This window comes from Marmota marmota, unplaced genomic scaffold, assembly GCF_001458135.2.
Source record: "Marmota marmota marmota unplaced genomic scaffold, marMar, whole genome shotgun sequence".
Lineage (NCBI taxonomy): Eukaryota > Metazoa > Chordata > Mammalia > Rodentia > Sciuridae > Marmota > Marmota marmota.
The window spans coordinates 12,374,084-12,391,360 of NW_026000242.1; the positions used below are offsets into that span (position 1 = coordinate 12,374,084).

The 17,277-nt window shown below is 44.4% G+C and overlaps 2 protein-coding genes across 15 annotated transcripts in view; one reads left to right on the top strand and one right to left on the bottom strand.

The window, feature by feature from the left end:
* Ppp2r1b (protein phosphatase 2 scaffold subunit Abeta) overlaps positions 1-13,533 on the top strand; it is a 33,600-nt gene extending 20,067 nt beyond the window's left edge. For 4 of the 9 annotated variants that reach the window (XM_048796047.1, XM_048796048.1, XM_048796054.1 and 1 more), the window contains exons 15-16: positions 3,616-3,737; positions 12,306-13,499. In XM_048796047.1, the coding sequence (XP_048652004.1) occupies positions 3,616-3,737; positions 12,306-12,461 (278 nt within the window). In that variant the 3' untranslated portion in view covers positions 12,462-13,499. Of the gene's footprint in view, positions 2,143-3,615; positions 3,738-12,285 lie in introns of those variants that run through there. The other 5 variants (XM_015489905.2, XM_048796051.1, XM_048796049.1 and 2 more) reach the window with 5 other exon arrangements.
* Positions 10,218-17,277, bottom strand: part of Sik2 (salt inducible kinase 2) — a 119,941-nt gene continuing 112,881 nt past the window's right edge. For 4 of the 6 annotated variants that reach the window (XM_048796042.1, XM_048796041.1, XM_015489904.2 and 1 more), the window contains one exon: positions 10,218-17,044. In XM_048796042.1, coding sequence (XP_048651999.1) covers positions 16,411-17,044 — 634 coding nt within the window. In that variant the 3' untranslated portion in view covers positions 10,218-16,410. The remainder of the gene's footprint in view (positions 17,045-17,277) is intronic. The other 2 variants (XM_048796043.1, XM_048796046.1) reach the window with 2 other exon arrangements.

The window sequence follows — 17,277 nt, forward strand, 5'->3', positions numbered from 1 at the left end:
AAAATCTGGGCTTCTGCATCTCATGTTGATTCAGGCCCCAGCCACTTTAAATATTCTGGAAAAAGGCTGGATGGGTTTGGATTCAGACATGAAGTGGAGTGATTCTTTTAGTGTTTACATATATGTGTATACCCTCCACCTTTCTAAGTTAAATGTACATGGTTTAGAATAATTTACAAACTCTCTATTGGGAGATAGATTGAAATTTGAATGTAGTAAAAGCCACATTTTCCTAGATTATGATGGTCTGCATCAATGTCTTACATGAAAGGGGAATGTGGAGGCTCAGGGTTAATGTATTTGGTTGTTTTGATTTTTATTTCCTTGATTTTGACTGTAATCATGTCATTTAGAAACCTAGTGTGGATGTATCTTGCTGCTAACATGTTGAAACTTAACAATTTCAACAGCTCACCACTGTGACTGCCTTGAAAGATTTTTCTCTTCTTTCCTGAGAAACTAACTTTAGTGCCTCCTAATAAGCAGTAGTTCTACTGTTTGATTTTAAGATTACAGTTTTGTCTTTCAAATTAGTGTAGGAACCACTACTATGATACTGTGTGGATTTTCCTGCTCTTTACCTGGTTCTGCTTCCAGCAGTATTAGCATCCCATTCTTTGTCTATAGTAGCTTTCCAAACTGAAGTTTCTTTGCTAATTTTTTTGGTGTGGGTGATGCTAGAATCTTTTTGAAATGTTTGTTTTTCTACTTTCACAGTAAAGCCTTATTAATTCATTCTAGAGTTGAAGATAATGGGTTAAGCTGAAGTATTTGCTGAACAAATTCATAGTATGGAAGGAAACCCGTTTGAACTACTTAAACAGTTTTAAAGCTCTCTTTAGAAAACACCCATTTACCAATTGACATGCCAGTTACCAATCAGTCATTCTTTTCAGTTATATCACATACCTTCCATACGATCTCTGATAGGTCACACACAGATAAATTCAATATACTTTTTGTCCTTGAAATATATACATTTATGTTTCATGGAGAATTTAAATATTTTTCTAGTAAATTTATTTACATTTTTCACCTAATCAAACTTACTTTGTCTCTAATAAGTTTTAGTTACTGAGGTTTTACTGTAACTTATTTTTCTCTGAGTGCATCTTGCTGTAGTAGTTTGGTATTTCTAGTTTTGCTTTTTGAATTGTTGATTTCATTCACAAGCTCTTTTAAATCTTGTGAGCCTGTTCTGTTTTGTGAAGACCCAAGAACTATAAAATTTTGTACTTTATAACTATTACATGAAACCAATTTTGACTGAATATTTTCAAATTATCTTACCTTAGGAAAACAGAACAGAATTTATATCAGAAATTATCTGTCTGCATTTTATACTGCCAAGTGACCTTGTAACAAGATTCCATTTTTATGTGTTCTTGTGTCATGGATTAAATATTTTCCTAAGCAAAAATCTTTTTCTGCATTCACATTTTAATATTGTAAACTGTTACGTTATAAACATTTTAATTTTAGTGTCATGGATCTTATTTGTTTTATTACCTACAGGTTATGTTCCTCTTTATTTAATTCCACATATGAGAGACTCTTATCTTGATTCTTGAAACAAATTTGCACTGAAACCATTCTCTTCTTTACTCTTTGGTTGGAAATGCCATTGTTTTGGGGTAGACTTTTAAAATGACCTTGTGGCTCCCTCTGGAGAGCCCTGGGCATAATCTTTCTGCTCTACACCGTGAGTTCTTACTTTCTGAAATGTGGGCCATGGAGCAAAACAGAGTCTCTCTTTTTAGGTGTCCCTTAGGGACTTCATTGTTTCTTTTTGACTTAAACAATAGGAAATCCGTTTGAATTTAAAAGAATTTATTCTTTAGAATAATTGTTCTTTGGCCAATAACTTGGCCATTTTCTCCATGGATTAACTTTTTTTTTTTTTCAATGTTGACCAGATTGGTCTTAAACTCCTGGACTCAAGGGATTCTTCCTTCTCAGCCTCCCAAGTGCTGGAACTACAGGTGTGTTCCATTGCACCCAGACAGGATTAGTTTTCCCATCTTGATTTCACTGGAATGTAAAGTCTAGGAGCTCTATGAGGGCAGGGTTTTTGTCTGTTTTGTCTTCTGTTATCACCAGTGACTGGATCAGTGCTCAATAAAAATGTGTTCAATGAATGAATTTATAAAGTCTCCTCTGTGTTGCATGCGTGGAACAAAGTCATCAAAGGTACTTGACGACCGTCTCATTTTCCCACTGACAAAATCTAAGGTTTTCTACTCTTAGGAAACAAGCTTTATGTGGCCCTTTTCCAGTTCCACAGCTTAGGCAGTAGTTACTTTTGGATTTGACTGATTGCCTTAAACATACATTGCTGTTGCTTTTCATCCTAGGCAGTTTATATTGTTTGGTTTTCCAGGAAAGGAAAGCCAAGACATACACACATACACTGATGCCAATAAAAATGTCTCATCAATAATGGAGAAACACCTTGGTATTTCTATAATTTGTGTGGGTTTTACCCCTCATGGGCTTAAGAGATCAGATCTTGTTTCTCTGTGTTGCCAAAAAGATAGGAATATGAAGATGCATCTTGTTTAAAAAGAGTAAACAGATTAATGTGTGGTTTTGAATGAGGCTTTGATGAAATAAAGGGCAGACTTTAGCTCACAGAAATCCCATCACTTGGGTACTGTAACACAGGACTGTGGTGGTAGTGCTGGGGTCTTTGTTGGACAACTGTCTGGATCAGCAGAGACAACAGCTTTTGAGCTGCCTTGTGCAAGCATTCAGGGTGCTTGCATAGACCTCCAGGGGAAATAGACATGTCATCCCTGGTCCAAGGTTACACTGTCTCAGGGCTTTCTTGTTGCAGTGTTTATCCACTGTTGTTACTGAGCTGAAAGTCTGGTACTTTCCTATAAAAATTACATTGTTTCCATTCTCCCAGGGATGGCTGGGTAGGGTGGCCAAACCAGTTGGGTGCTTGTCCTTTCCTCTCACCTTTTCCTGAAATTCCTCAGACATTTTGCTTTCTCTTGGTACTTAACCTTAAAACCTAGATATAGCATGGTGAAGGAGACCGAGTGTTCTTAATTTAGCAGATGAAGTGATAGCTTTCCTTTCATCCATCCAGTTCTTTGCTCCTCTCTCCTATTTTCTCACACGTCTCCAGTCCTTTTCTGTACCTAGAATAGTCTTCCAATTCCCTGTGTGCCTCCACATGGCTGCTGTTTCCAGGAAATTACATAATGTTCAGTTGAGATGGAAATCTGGAGGATGAAGTTTAATTACTCACTGGGTAGAAAAGCCAAGTCATTTCTTTCTCCAGAGTTGTCTTAAACTGATATTATCAGTTCTGAAAGGAGTCAGGTCTTTTCTCTTTGTTCAGAGTTCTGTAGGCTGTATAGCCAAGGTGTGAGGAACCCCCAGCTGGTGCCCTAAACCCAATGGTGAAGATTTCTGAGGGGGAGACACTTTAAGGTTCTGGGGTGAGCTGGCTTTTTCTGCACAGGGGCCCATATCCTCATAGATTGTTGGGCTTCCCATTGCAGTAGTGGAGCAGCTGAGAGCATCCTGGCTGGGAAGTGCAGGTGGGTTTGGGAGGGATGTGCCCTGGTCAGGGACAGTCACAGTGCTGCTGTCTATCTCTAGTGGTGGCACAAAGGCTGAGGAAGCTAGATTTTCCTGTGAAGGACAGTGAAGAGCCCAGCGCCCCTGGGGCTGACAAGAACCATTTCCTGAGACCCAGAGTGCTTGGAGAGGACACTGGGAAGGTAAGTGCCACTTAGGGCTTAGGGCAGCTGGTGTGTGTGGCCTGGTTGGATCAAGGTGGGCAGAGGCAATACCTCATACTCTGCCCTGGGGAGATAGCTGTTTTTAAAGGCCAAAAGAGTATATACATTTTTAAGCCTGCTGCTCTCTTACTTCTGGAAATGTGTTTGGAGGTGGGGGCCTCACTTTCCAGAGCTCTGTCACTCCTGCAGCTTGAGACCTATTGTCTCCCCCTATTCAGAAATGGCAAGACCCGTGCAGAGGACAAAGGTGAACTGGTGAAGAGTTGCTTGTAGAAACAGGATGTTTCCAGCCTGTTTGCTCAGAGACTAGAAAATTATTTTTCACAATTCCTCGTGGGTAGTCATTTTCTTTTAAGATAAAAATCATCTCTGTCAAGTTTTTTTTTTTTGTATACCAATCAATATTTTACAAGCTCCATTTGATGCCACTGCTTGGAGAAGGGTACAGATTTCCAGCTGAAGGTGGTGTTGGCCATGGCCCCAGGGCTGTTCAGAGGAAGGGCAATTTGACTCACAAATATATTCAAAAAAGGAGCACAGTGGGGCTTAGCTGCTCTGTGCTGATGTCAAGCTGCATTTAGTTTGCTGGGAAGAATTTGGCATTTTCACACCCTAATTGGTTTGCTTGGTGAAAATTCTACCAAGTTTGTTTTTTAGCCAGATGCAGTGGTACCTGTTTGTAATCCCAGCTACTTAGGAGGCTGAGGCAAGAGGATTGCAAGTTTGAGGCCAGCCTGGGCAATTTAGTTAGACCCTGTCTTAAAAAATGATAAGGGTAAGGGATGCAGTTCAGTGGTAGAGGCCCTGGGTTTAAACCCCTGTATAGGAGGTGGGGGGATGCCTTTTAAATCTCCATGGCTTTTCATTTTATGTGAACCAAGGTCTTGGAAATTATTCTTCCTGTTCTCCAAGTCCTGAACAGCAGCCAGTGTACTTGCCTTCCTGTGGGGTTGCATACTCTTTTCCCCAGGCCTGAGCTGTCAGGCTACCTATAGTTCAGGCAGCCCTGGGCCTTCTGCAGTGGTTGCCTGGTAAAAGGAAGTGCTGAATTACTGTTACTCACAGCCTCCTCAATTCCTGGGCCTTGACAGACATCTGAGGTGGCCAGCCCTTTGCATCTTTATGTTCACTTCATATAACTTAAGGGAGAGACTTTGGCTGAATTAGTGAGAATAACCATTATATTTTCTTAGGCCTAAACCAAAAACTTCTTAGGAAGAAAAGATGTTTTTGTACAAATTCAGGGGTACCTGGCCATGCCATTAAACACAGAGTATGTACCTGAAGAGTGCTGATCATTGAGATGCCTCCTGCCGTGGCTGATTTGCTCAGCTCTGAAGGCGGCTCAGAAGCTGAGGACAGCATTAGCTGCATTCCTCCCTCCTGGGTAACTGTAGCATCTTGTCAAGCACTTGACCAAATCTTATTCAATTCTCACAACAGCCTAGGACTAGGTGTTGCCATTTGTTTCAGATGGTCATGAACTTTCCCCTAGAGGCTAGCTGTGCTAGGCCTCTGGGCTGCAGTTCATTAAACCCAGACAAATTTGTCCCTTGACTTGGGGAGCCTTCCCTATATTTGTTTCATTTAAAGAAAATGAGGGTAAGATGGAAAGGGAATTGGCTGTTGCCAGGCAGAGGCCTGTATGTCAGGGGCCAGCGGCCAAGTGAGTGATCCAGGAAGTCATCCAATTGCAAACCAGAAATTGTTCTTAACTCCTCACTGTCTCTGGTGCACAGCAAACACACTGCATCTGCCCCAGATACAGTGGGGTAAGAATGAAAATCCAGTTGTTACAGCCCTGGGAACTGTCCTCAGTTTTTGGCCTCATGGTCCTGAGGGAACCATTTGACATCCCAGGGTTGTGCATGCTTGGTCCAAAAGGGATCTCATGGGTTGAGATCTGGGTCCTCTTGAAGGGTGCCTCCACAGTGCCTTGGAGATGGACTATTGAAGTCTACAGAGCCTTCTGTACACTCGATGTTATGTATCCCTCATGCAGGACCTGCCAGGGAGCAGTGTGGGCCACCTCCCACACCCTGCCTCCCTAAGGTCAGCTCAGCTACTCTCTCCTGGATGGTTTGCAAGTTATTTTCTGATGACAGTGCTGCTGGCGGGCCTTTCAGGCAAGGGTTAACAGGGGATTTGTTTACTGAATCTGAAGTAGCTGTCACATGATTTTAATCAAAACACCATTACCCTGACAACAGTGATGTCAGTCTTATTATTGCAGGAAGGAGCAGCTGTGAGGGACATTCAGTCTCCGTGCTGAGCCTAGGTTTGGATACTCAAATCAAGTGAAGCATCCATAAATAATGGGTGCAGACACTGGTTTATGGGATCCACCCTCCTCTTCCTTTTCTTCTTTGGACAGTGTGTCCTGTTCATTGACCAGAACCCAGTCCCTGTACCTTGGGTCTCAGCTAAGGCTGCACCTTCTGTATCCCTTGCTTCTACCCTTGGTTCTGCTTTTCTGTTTTTCCAATTTTCCCAGACTCAGAGAGTCACTTGGGTCCCTGGGGTCTGTCTCTGGCCTGTAACTTCCGGCATCTGTCTTTTTTTTTTCTCAGATCTAAACCTAATGAACAAAGCTGTTTCAGCTAGCCTGAAGTGGGGGCCATTCTGCCTCTCAGGAAGGCTCATACCTTAGATTGAGGGCTGGGGTGTGTAATTGCTCCCTGAGGGCGTCAAATTCTAAGGAGCCCAGATGTAGATGCCTGAGGTAGGAGCTCAAGGGCCCAACCTTTGGCCAGAGGATTAATTATCTTGAACCCAAAGACTATAGGAGTCCAGTCATAGGACTGATAACAAAGACCAAAGCCCAGGGATGTCTGATACCATCACCCCCAGAAGCCCTCCAGCTAGGGTGTTTGGATCCCAAAAGCCACCTAGAGGTCAGAAGTAGGTCAGAGGGCCAGCAGAAGCTGTTACCTTAGGCTCTGGCCTCCTTTCTGGGTCTTTACTACTGTGGGGGCTTAAGGACTGTCTGTGCACAGGAAGAGTCCCCTGGGTCTTCGAATCCCTCTCCATTCGGAGGGATGAAAAAGGCCTTCTAGATGGGATATAGGTTCTCAGGGATGGCTTATGCTGTTATGTTCTGCAGCTCAGAACTCACTTTAAGAAATCATAGAGTAAGTGCTCAGAAAAGGGCACTTTTCTTAAATCTGATGAGAGATTTCACAGGCACTAAGCAGCCATTTTCTAGTCTGGAATTGGGACAGTCAAGAGTTAAAGCAAGACAGGTAAAGTGAATGCTGTAACTAGTTCTCAAGGGGAGTTGGTGGAGTTGTATGGATGCTCTCATGTTAGAGGGCTGTGCCATGCCAGGCCGAGTTTGAATCTCACAATAAACTTGGAGAACAGTCTATGTTCGTTGAACATTACCATTGGAAATGAGTCTTTACAATGATTTTCCCAGATTAGTGGCAGGACTGGGAGCAGTGCCAGGGGCTGAGGAGTGGGTCAGAGGTTCTTGTCCCTGGCAGAGAAGGGGTAGACTCCACCCTACCTGGAGTGCCTTTCTGGCAGGGTGGCTGCTCTGAAGGTTGGAAGGCTTGGTCCCTTTCCCAGTCTTGCTCATTGCTCTGCCTTTCATCCCTGGGACCCCCTGACTGCCTGCCTGACGCTTGGTCTTCACTTTGCTGGCACAGGGAACTTGTTAAGACATTTGAGTTTCTCTATATTCCACTGGGTCCCAGGCCAAAAACAGGCGAGACTGAACTGAAAGTCCTTTGCATTGTTTATTTCAAGGAAAGACCTTGGTGGCTTTTTCTCAATTCAGTTGTGTCCTATCCCATCACCAATTGTCCAGGCAGCCCTTTAGGGCATTTTAGGCCCCATTATTCCATCTTGAGGAATAATGTAGAGGGAGAGCAAGTCAGAAAAACTCTTGTCTATCTGATGGGGAGAGTGACTCAACTCTCCTGTGGAGAGGCTGAATCCCTAATGTCTCATTTTCTTTGGGCCAAATTTTCTGAACTTTCTGTCCAGCCAACTCTGAGGCCTGGCTCCAAGGGAAGCCTGCTTCCCATGTGCAGTGTCTCCAGGCACCTCCCCTCCAGGCACCTTTCTTGTTGTACCCAGACTTGGAGCCTCTCTCCGTCAATTTCAGGCCAGTTTGAGTCAGTCATTCTTAGGAAAGCCCTGCAGACAGACACAGAGGAAGGGGGTCAGTGCAGCCTATGGGCATTTGCGACCAAGTGCAGAGGAATTCAGCCATAGTGTGGGATGGGACATCTGTAGCAGAAGGCTTGTTAGAAAGACCTGTGGCTAGAGACACAGCAAGTTCCTCACTCTGCCTGACTTCAAGTTCAGCTTCTCAGATTTGAGATCCAAGTAGTACATCTGGGTAGAGGCAGGTGTGCCAGTGTTGGCTCCTTGTCTGAGGTGTGAGGTGAGCATCCAACCCCTCAGGTCAGTTACCTATTCATGGCCATTGCCCAAGATAATCCATGCATAATGTTCCACTTCTTGACAGCTGCTCGACCTTTGATGTCAAGATTTGAGGGCTGAGCCATGCTCTCTCTTCAGCTCCCAGGGTGGAGCAGCTACTGTCTGAGCAAGTCCATTTCTTTTATAGCCACATAGCACTCAAGATTTAGTGTACAGGGCTGGGGTTGTAGCTCAGTGGTAGAGCACTTGCCTAGCATGTGTGAGGCACTGGGTTCAAGTCTCAGGACCACATATAAATAAATGAAGTAGAGGTCCATTGACAACCAAAACATATTAAAAAAATTTTTTTTGGTGTGCAAAGTCCAGAACTACTTCCCACAGTGTCCTTGGAGGCAGAGCAGGTGGCTCCTCCTTACCTGGATCTACCCAGGGAAGGATTAGAACCTCTTAACATGGAGGGTCCTTGTAAGAACTCAGGAAAGCCTGGATGCTAAGTCAGGGGTTCTTAACATTGGTTCATGGGTGGGATTCAGGAACCAGCTCCTCCCTGGAAATTGTGTAAATCTCTAGTATATGTCTATGAAGGTGTCTTTCTGGGAAGAGAGTCCAAAGATTTCTCAGCATGTTAATAGGATCTATGATGCTTCAATTCAAGAATTAGGCAGAAAGGAGCAATTAGCCAAGAATAGAACCTTGGGTCTGTTCACTCCTAGCTGTGTGGTGACAGAGGACTTTGGAGGTGTGGGCACTGCCAGCCTCTTCTATACCTAAGCTCATCCAGGCAGAGGCCCCAGAGCTGGAGCTGAGCTGGTCCACTCTTCTTCTCTGCTGCATGAAGCCTTCACCTCACAAAGGCCACCGAAGTGAAGGATGGTTGGAAAAGTGTGGGGTGTGGGGACCTGACTGGCTGCTGAGCGTCTCTGGCCAGTGTCTGCTGGCAAGTCTGTTATTGCCTATACCCTAGGGCACTGGGGTTGCTTTTGGCAACACATTAAAAATGATGGAGAAATTTGGTGAAAAGAGGAAAGTTTGCAAAACACAGTTACTAAAACTTAGTGCTTTCCTTAAAAAAAAAAGAAACAAAAAGAAACAGTGAAACTGATTTCTCCAGTAACCAAGGGGTAAGAGCCATTTTGAAGACAGGAAATGAGTGCCTGAGAGCAGTGCTAGGCCCTGCAACCCAAGGAGGGGACTTGGCTCCTTCAGCCCTGTGCTGTGTAGCCTCTGCCTGCTGCAACCCTCTGTGTCCAATACTGCAGCCAGCCAGTGACAATTCTTGTTTGGGAACTCCCTTGGTTCTATATGACATGGGCTTTTGGGACAGCTTGAGTGAAACCAAATCTCCAGTTGAACTTGCTGCCAGAAAGCAGGGTTTAATCCTGCCCTTTCACTCAGGGTCTGGCACCACACAAAGTCCAGAACTCATGAGAACAGCTTGACAAATGGATTCTCTAGCACCCTGAGGGCACAGTTGGGTCTCAAAGGATAGTGGACTGAGGAGTCCATGGTGTGTGTGAATTGGCAGTGTGGGCCTTTGGCAGACTTCAGAGCAGAAGTGACATTGTGACTCAATAGCAGTGTCTTGCTGACTTTCCTGGCAGCTTGGAGCACCCCCCCCCTCTGTCCCACCACTGGCTTTGCAGCCTTGTCTGTTCCAGAGGAGCTGGACAGCCCGGGACAACATCCCCATGTGCCTGACTCCCTCCTCCTACTGCAGCAGAAGGCACTGGCCCAGACTACCTGGGTTGATGGGCTTTGTCCTGAGACTCTAAATCAAGGAGCATTAATTAGGCCCAGCGGGGCCCTGTCCGTGTGCAGGCTGCGGTTAGCAGTGCTTCCGTCAGCGATCCACAGTGGCGAACGTGTACTCAGGCGATTCAGAGCAAGGTATTATTTACCCTGCTGACGTCAATGAGAACATATTATCCACTGTCCTTTTCTGAAGCCTGAAATGAGCACCAGAACTTAGAGAACACAACCACCTTCCACACACTTTTAAAATTCCATCCAAGGCCCCATGAGGTAGAGACCAATCTCATTAGTCTCACATTCATATCAGCCAGGCTCTTAGAAAACAAGTTTTTTTTTTATTTTAATTCAAGAGGGTTGGAAACATAAAAACAGTACATTTTCCTTGCAGAAAATTACCCCATTTAAATTACCGTTTGGTACAAAGATCATTTATTAAACTGCATTTTAGGCAATTTTCTAACATTGACATGTTACACTTTGATTTTTTTTCACATTGGAGCTATTATGATTTGCACTCAAAATACCAAAGCTATTGAACTCACCAAATTTTCTTAGTAATTAAAAAACAGCACACGGAAAAAATAACTACAATTAACTTTATCAAAAGTAATTCTTTCACAGACCACACATCCATCAAGACCACCCTTCTCCCTTCAGAAATAAGCAAATAATCTTGCCCTTTCTAGAAAGTGCAAATACTTCTATTACTTTTATTTCTTAAATTGCAGTCCCTAAAGAGAAGCCAACCTCTGTTTTCTCTCTGCTTCTTTCCCCTTCAGAGATTTTGGTGAAGGCAGATTTCTTTCACCCTCAGTAGAGGGAAGGTACCACTTGAATTCTCTTGTCTGAGCAAATCTTGAAAGAGAGGCATCACCCAGCCAGCGGCAAGTCCCAGCTATCTGTATTTGCTAATGTAACATTTTTCCATCTGGGGTCATATTTTTCCAGGATGTTGTTTTGTAATTCTATTTTTAAAGCTCCCTGTTACCCACCCTCTTTGGCTCTGAAAAGTCAAAGTATTCATTCAAAGCATGTTACTGTTTTTTAATCCTAAAAGTGTCTAATAAGCACAAATTGACTAGATTTCACTGTAAAGAACCTTACACCCTTCTTCAGGTAACAGTGGAGTTTGTGATTCTTCTCTTGAGTAGCCCCCTTCCCTGGGCTTGAATGAGTGACCTGCAGCAGTGGTGGGCTGATGCCCTGCAACTTGGCCCCTTGGCAATCAAGGGTGTGTCCTTCCATCATATACTTCCACAGGGAATCACTGTGTGTGTGTAACTTGGAAAAGGTAGGGTCTTTGATGTGACCCTAAATTTCTGTAGTTTAATGGGCACTGAGGGGATGGTCAGTTTGTGGGTTTTGTCTACCTCAGCCTGGACCAATGCAGGGCACCTGGACAGCTGCTGAAGGGCACCTCTCTCCCAAAGCCAGGCAGCTGCCCAGTGGAGAGTGCAGCTGTGCGGACAATGTTACGTTCACCCGGTGCTTGGCCACAATGGGTTTATATAGCTGTTTGCTTATAAAAATAATCAGGTACTACTGAGGGGAAAGAGAAGCCTTCGAGAAGCAAGTGCATGTACTGGCTCCTCCACTTTTAACTAGAGTTCTGTGACCTCAGATAAGTCACGTACACACTCAGAGAGCTTTGGTTTCCTCAGCTGGGACAGTACCTCCCCAACCAATTTCATAGAATTGTTGTGAGGATTATAAGAGATGACTTGAAAATGCTTGGTAAGTTAAAAATAGAAGTGAGTGCTCCTTTTGGACAGGCAAACTGAATATTTGGGGAGGGATCATCAAAACTATCACTGATTGTCCCTGGGCAGCAGTGCTGCTCCCTGTCTCAATATATGCAACAGTATATGTCCCATCTGCCAAATGTGTTGAAATCCACCCAGATAATATGTGAACATAAGATGGTGGTGCAACTAGGATGGCTGGGAGTCTGTTAGAAGTCAGCCAGGTTTACTTAATTGGAAAAAACCCAGTAGAACAAATATGTGAGAGGGTATTGAAGACCAGAGACTCTAGGGCCAAAGGGGCCCTGAAAGGCCACTGCCTTGTCCACCCAGCCACCTTTGAGGGCAGACAAAAAAAGCTCTGGAGTCTCAAAGTCATTTGCCTGTGTCACAGGCTGGGGAGGACAGACTATAGAAGCTTAAGGGATATATATATATATATATATATATATATATATATAAAATATACTTTTTAAAATGTTTTGTCCAGTTTAAAAACAGAGGCAGATAGGTGATACTGCTTTTGTCTTCCACAAATTCACTCTGAAGATAATAAGTTCTGTAAAAAAATTTTCCAGAAGTAACAAAATGATCAAATATCCCTGCCTGTACATGACTCCAACTTACTACCTGTTCTCCAGTTTTTACCTTTGATGTCTAGGCACAAAGAGACCGAGCGGCTTGGGTGGCTTCCGAGGAGGCAGTAGAGGCAGCCCAGTGTGGGGTACAAATGCAGCAAAGGTCAGTCCCGGCACAGGGATTCCGCAGCTGCTCACTGGGACCAATGTTGTCAAGTGACACTATGTATTGTCTCTAAAGGGGGAGGAATGTGAAAATGTTACCTAAAAATTAATTTTCTTTAAACCAATATAGGGAGCTTATATAGGTTTTTAAGTGTAATCCAGAACAGAAAAAGCTGATCCCAATACACTTCAGAAACTGGGGCTTGCCCAGAGGTTGGAGAACCCCGCAAAGGAGGCAGCACCTACTGTGTCCTGGGTGCTGAGCAGTCCACTCCTAATCAAAGGCTGTTCTCATGCTCTCATACCTGGCATGTGTGTGGGCATGGGAACAGCTTGACCAACTGGCCAACTGCCACTGGAAGCTGCTATTTTTCACCTTGCCGTAGCTTCTGGCTTATCACCTAATCACTCTCCAGCTGCGAACATGTTCTCCTTCCCAATTCTAACAACTAGACAGAGGTCTTCATGAGTTCCCTGCCTTAGGTAGAACAACACCCAGTGCAAGGGGGGAGGAGGAAGAGGTCAGGGCAGGGTGGAGGGCATTACTCCATAGGGGCTCCCCGTAACAGTGCAGAGCCCCCATCACTCGAGTCAGAACAAAGCACAAAAGGCAAGGGCTGACTTCAGTCCTGCCTCCCCAACACCAGGACATGATTTAAACACTTGGGAATTCTTGATTTCTGAGGAAGGATTTTTTTTCTTTCCTAGGGGACAAAAGTCTGACAGGAAGGGGTTTTGCTCCTGTCACTTCAACAGTAATTCAGTTTCATCTCTAGTCCTCCTGGTGTTTCTCTGTTGTCCCCTTCAGTGGATTCTGGAGGGTGGTGTAGAGAACAGTCCCCTTTCCTGATCCCAAGGTAGTAGGAGGGCAGTGTAGGCCAGAGTAGAGGTGGTGGTGGTGGAGCTGGGGCTGGTCAGTGGAGCTCCTGAGGAATTTTAAGTGTTTTCCCCCTCCTCTTTCTCTTATATTAACATGCTCTATTTGCCTTACAGGGACCAGCATGTCAGTTGCATGTAAATACTAGAGACACATTCGCCCAACTGGAAACTGCTGAACTAGTGCATTTTCCTCAAAGCAGAGACTAATACCCCTGGATTAAAGAGATCATAAACAAAAAATAAAAAAGTACCACATGTATTGCACTTTTTGCTGAATGAAATTTTTACCTCATGTTCATCTTACCAAAGTCTCTTCAGAGAAGTCTGGTTTATAAGCTAATAAAGCTAATAATGATTATTACACAGTAGTGTACACACTGCTGATGTGAGACAGACTGGCAAGCAAGTCAGTACTTCAGGAGTGGTCCTAAGCCTTCTTAGTGTTACTGTAGTATTTGTGAAGGGAAAACTCGCAGAAGCTTCCACAGGTCACTAGTTAAGGAACAGAGCCATTCAGGCGACAGATAGCAAACACCTAACAGGTCAACAGAAACAGTCTCTGCTTACCACTTCATTTCAGGAAATACATGGGCTGTGGAATTTATTGATTTCTGCTGGGAATCAGTGACAGAGGCAAACAGACGCTTACAACAGAGGTTCCGGCAGGAGGGTTGTGCTCTTCACAGGTGACTTGTCCACATCATCGCCCTGTAAGTGCCTAACAGGCCTGGCCACTGCTGGTGCTTCCCCACTTATCTTTTGGTCCTGTAACCTTCCAACAGCCTCTCCAGCGCAGTCCCTCATGTTGTCATGTAACTGTCCTGACATAGCTCCTAGGTCTCTTGGGCTAAGCGGCTCACAGCCCTGTTTGGGGACAGGAGTCTATGCCAAGCTGTAACTGTGCCATTCCTGCAGTCCTGAAATGAGTGGCCCCCAGTTTCATTAAGATGCTGGGAGGCATTTTAATTTCAATGACATCAAAACACTTCTGTAGTATTTTGAGGAAAACATCCTCCTTCAGTCTAAACAAATCAATCCCTGTTTAATAACTGGCTTTTTAAAAATTATTGTTGTCTAATATTTTTTTATTTTTGTGGTGCTGGGGATTGAACCCAGGACCTTGTGCATGCTGGGTAAACACTCTATACCACTGAGCTATTCCAGCCCCAGTAATTGACTTATTTTGCAAAGACTTAAAATAGATCTTCATGAAATGATGAAAAGAAATAATATTTTCTATCTCAAGAAATCCATATTAAGCACAAGCAGGAATAAACAACCCATAAAAGGAGCATAATTCACTCTTCCTGGATTTTCATTGTGTTATTAAATCACAAAAATGACAAGTCTCCCCTCTCCCACTTTCCTGCTGATACCCAGAGTCCCAATCCAAGCAGAGTTCCTTTGTGAAGCAGCCTGGCATCAATGGGGAGCCCCTATGCCTACCAGTCCCTGGCCACTTTCAAGGACTGCTAAATTCACCAGCACTGGCAGGGGCTGGGCTGGGTCCAGAACAATCTCCTCCACTTGCATGCTTCCTTTCCCTGCCTGGACACTTACTACAAAGAGGAAAGGCAACTTAAAGGTGTTTCTAGATGCAGCGTCAGTGTGGCGTCTCTCTTTGTGCTTTAAGGAAGACGCTTTGTGCTTAACGCTTTCATCTGCTGATAGGACAAGCCACTCTAAAGGACAGAAATTATGGTTTTTGTAAATAATACTGAATTTGTAACACCTGGAGGTCACTGTCTAAATTGACAGATTACTCATTACTTCTAGGTATACAGTTAACTAATGTAGCATCTATTTTTCACTTATTGTGATGAATGATTGTAAGGGTTCAATTTTTCTAGTAATATAACATGTTTGGCAGATGATCTGCTTAAATGGTTAACACATCTGTGTTGTTTTGAGTATTGCTGTAATACTTTTGAACATTGCATTACAAGTCAAAACTTTAAGGAAATTAAGAATGCAGATTCCCACATGGTGGAAAATAAACTGAAGTGACTTTGGATTTAGCATTGACATTAATGGAAAACTTGATTTCTATAGAAAAGAAAGAATTAAAGCATGGTGGGGAAAAGGCACAGCACTACCACTTCACATGGGACATAAAAGTTCATTTTTTTGTGTCCTTAAAATTTCTAAGCCCTATATGAAACTGTCGAAATATACAAAGCTCAATAAACTACTAGCAACATAGAGTGTAAAGTCAAAGGAGTTACTACACTGTAGAAGACCTGAGAGGTCCTCTGGAGACCAAATGCCCCAGCCTGAAGTCTCCTCAAGAGACCGTGCAGAAAGAGCCTGTCTCCTGGCCCAGGGCTGGTGCTCCTGATACTTTCTCCAGTTTCTTGCCCCCAGCCTCCACTGTGGTGGGTCTCCTGTTGGTTCTATGGGTGACATCTTTGGAGCCCTGAGTATATTCTGACACATGGTAACCTAGTGGCACCTTCTGAAGAGGTGTGTCGCCTTCTCCCAGGTGGAGACGACTGCAGGTGTCAGGGGTCAGTACCAGCTGTTACTTAGTGGGCCCTGAAACAGCTCATGCTCCACTGCTTTTCAAGTCTTGGGAACAACCTGCATCAGCAGCTGAGAACTTAGGATTCAATGACAAAGTACAACTTTACTCCTGTGCATCAAATTCCATTATGTATTCTTGATTTGCCTTGAAGCAATGCTGTTGCTTGACTTCAGTGAAAAATATATTGTATTTTTGTTTTGCCCTATACACACGTGCACGCACACGCATTCCTACGCAACAGCACACATTGTTCCTGCTTTCACCAAGGTTTCCCTCAATAATGAACTGGTATAATTTTGCATAAAACCCAGGTCTGAATGTTGTTGTCTTATAAAAAACATTTGTTGGTGCCTCCCTCAAGTGCTGGCTTCACTTCACCTAAGGACATGAGCTTCAGCCTGCAACTATGTTCCAGCATTTGCCACAGAAAACTTTGTGGTGGGACAGAGCCAGGAGGAAGCACATCCATCCCAGCCAAGTCCTCTGATTCCAGTTGGGCGACTTGATTTTTCCCCATTAGGAAGAGGACAAGAAAATAAGCTTTAAATTTAAAAGGCTGGAATAAAAATAAAAATACACAGTCTGCCTTTACTAGATCCACCTCACTTCCTGTGCTGAGATTAATTCACCAGGACATACCCATTGTGTTGTGGATCCACCGCATCTAGCATTTCACAATCAAAGAGTCCAGGTAACTCAGAGAGGGCTAGCGGGTCATAGCTGGAGGGCGCCTCTTGCAGTCCTGAGCTCCTGGGACAGTCCGGACCTGTGAGGCCATTCTGCTGGTCTCCATCCACGGGATACTGACAGGAAGTGGGATAGTCTGGCGCAGAGGAAGTGGCACTTGACAGCTCACAAGTCTGATAGGAGAACTGCAAGGGGGCTGGAGCAGCTCCAGGCTGTTGTGGTGGTGGAGGAGGTGGCGGAGGCGGTGGCTGCTGCTGTTGCAGCTGTGTGGGCAATGGAGGAGGAGCCCGGGGGCCAGGCGTGGAGGGCAGAGGCTGCAGCTGCATCTCCTGGTACTGGCTGAGGAAAGGGCTGTATTGTATTTGCTCAGAAGAAGGCTCCAGGACAGGGCTCAGGGGCTGGGTCAGGCTGAAGGGTGGGGGCTGTTGGGTTGGCGGTGGAGTCTCCTGGTGGGGAAGGGGCAGCTGCTGACTTGGCTGAGGGTAGGAGCTCTCTGCTATCTGCATCTGATTAAAATACGCCTGGAGCTGAGACTGCTTCTGGAGAAAGAGTCGCTTCTGTTGGAGCCTAAATTGGTAATACCAAAGGAGAGCGTTTTTAAATCTTCTCAGGTGATGGTGATCTTAACGAAAATCCAATACCAAGAATTAGCTTCAGGTCCCCATTTCTTTCTTTCCCATGTAAGGAAAACAAACTGCAAGTAGGAGCCCACTGTGTTGTGCTTCTAAAACCTAATTTCACTTTTTGCCCCCTAATTTTCACTGTCCCCTTGGAGTTAAGTGAGCACAAATGCTTATCCT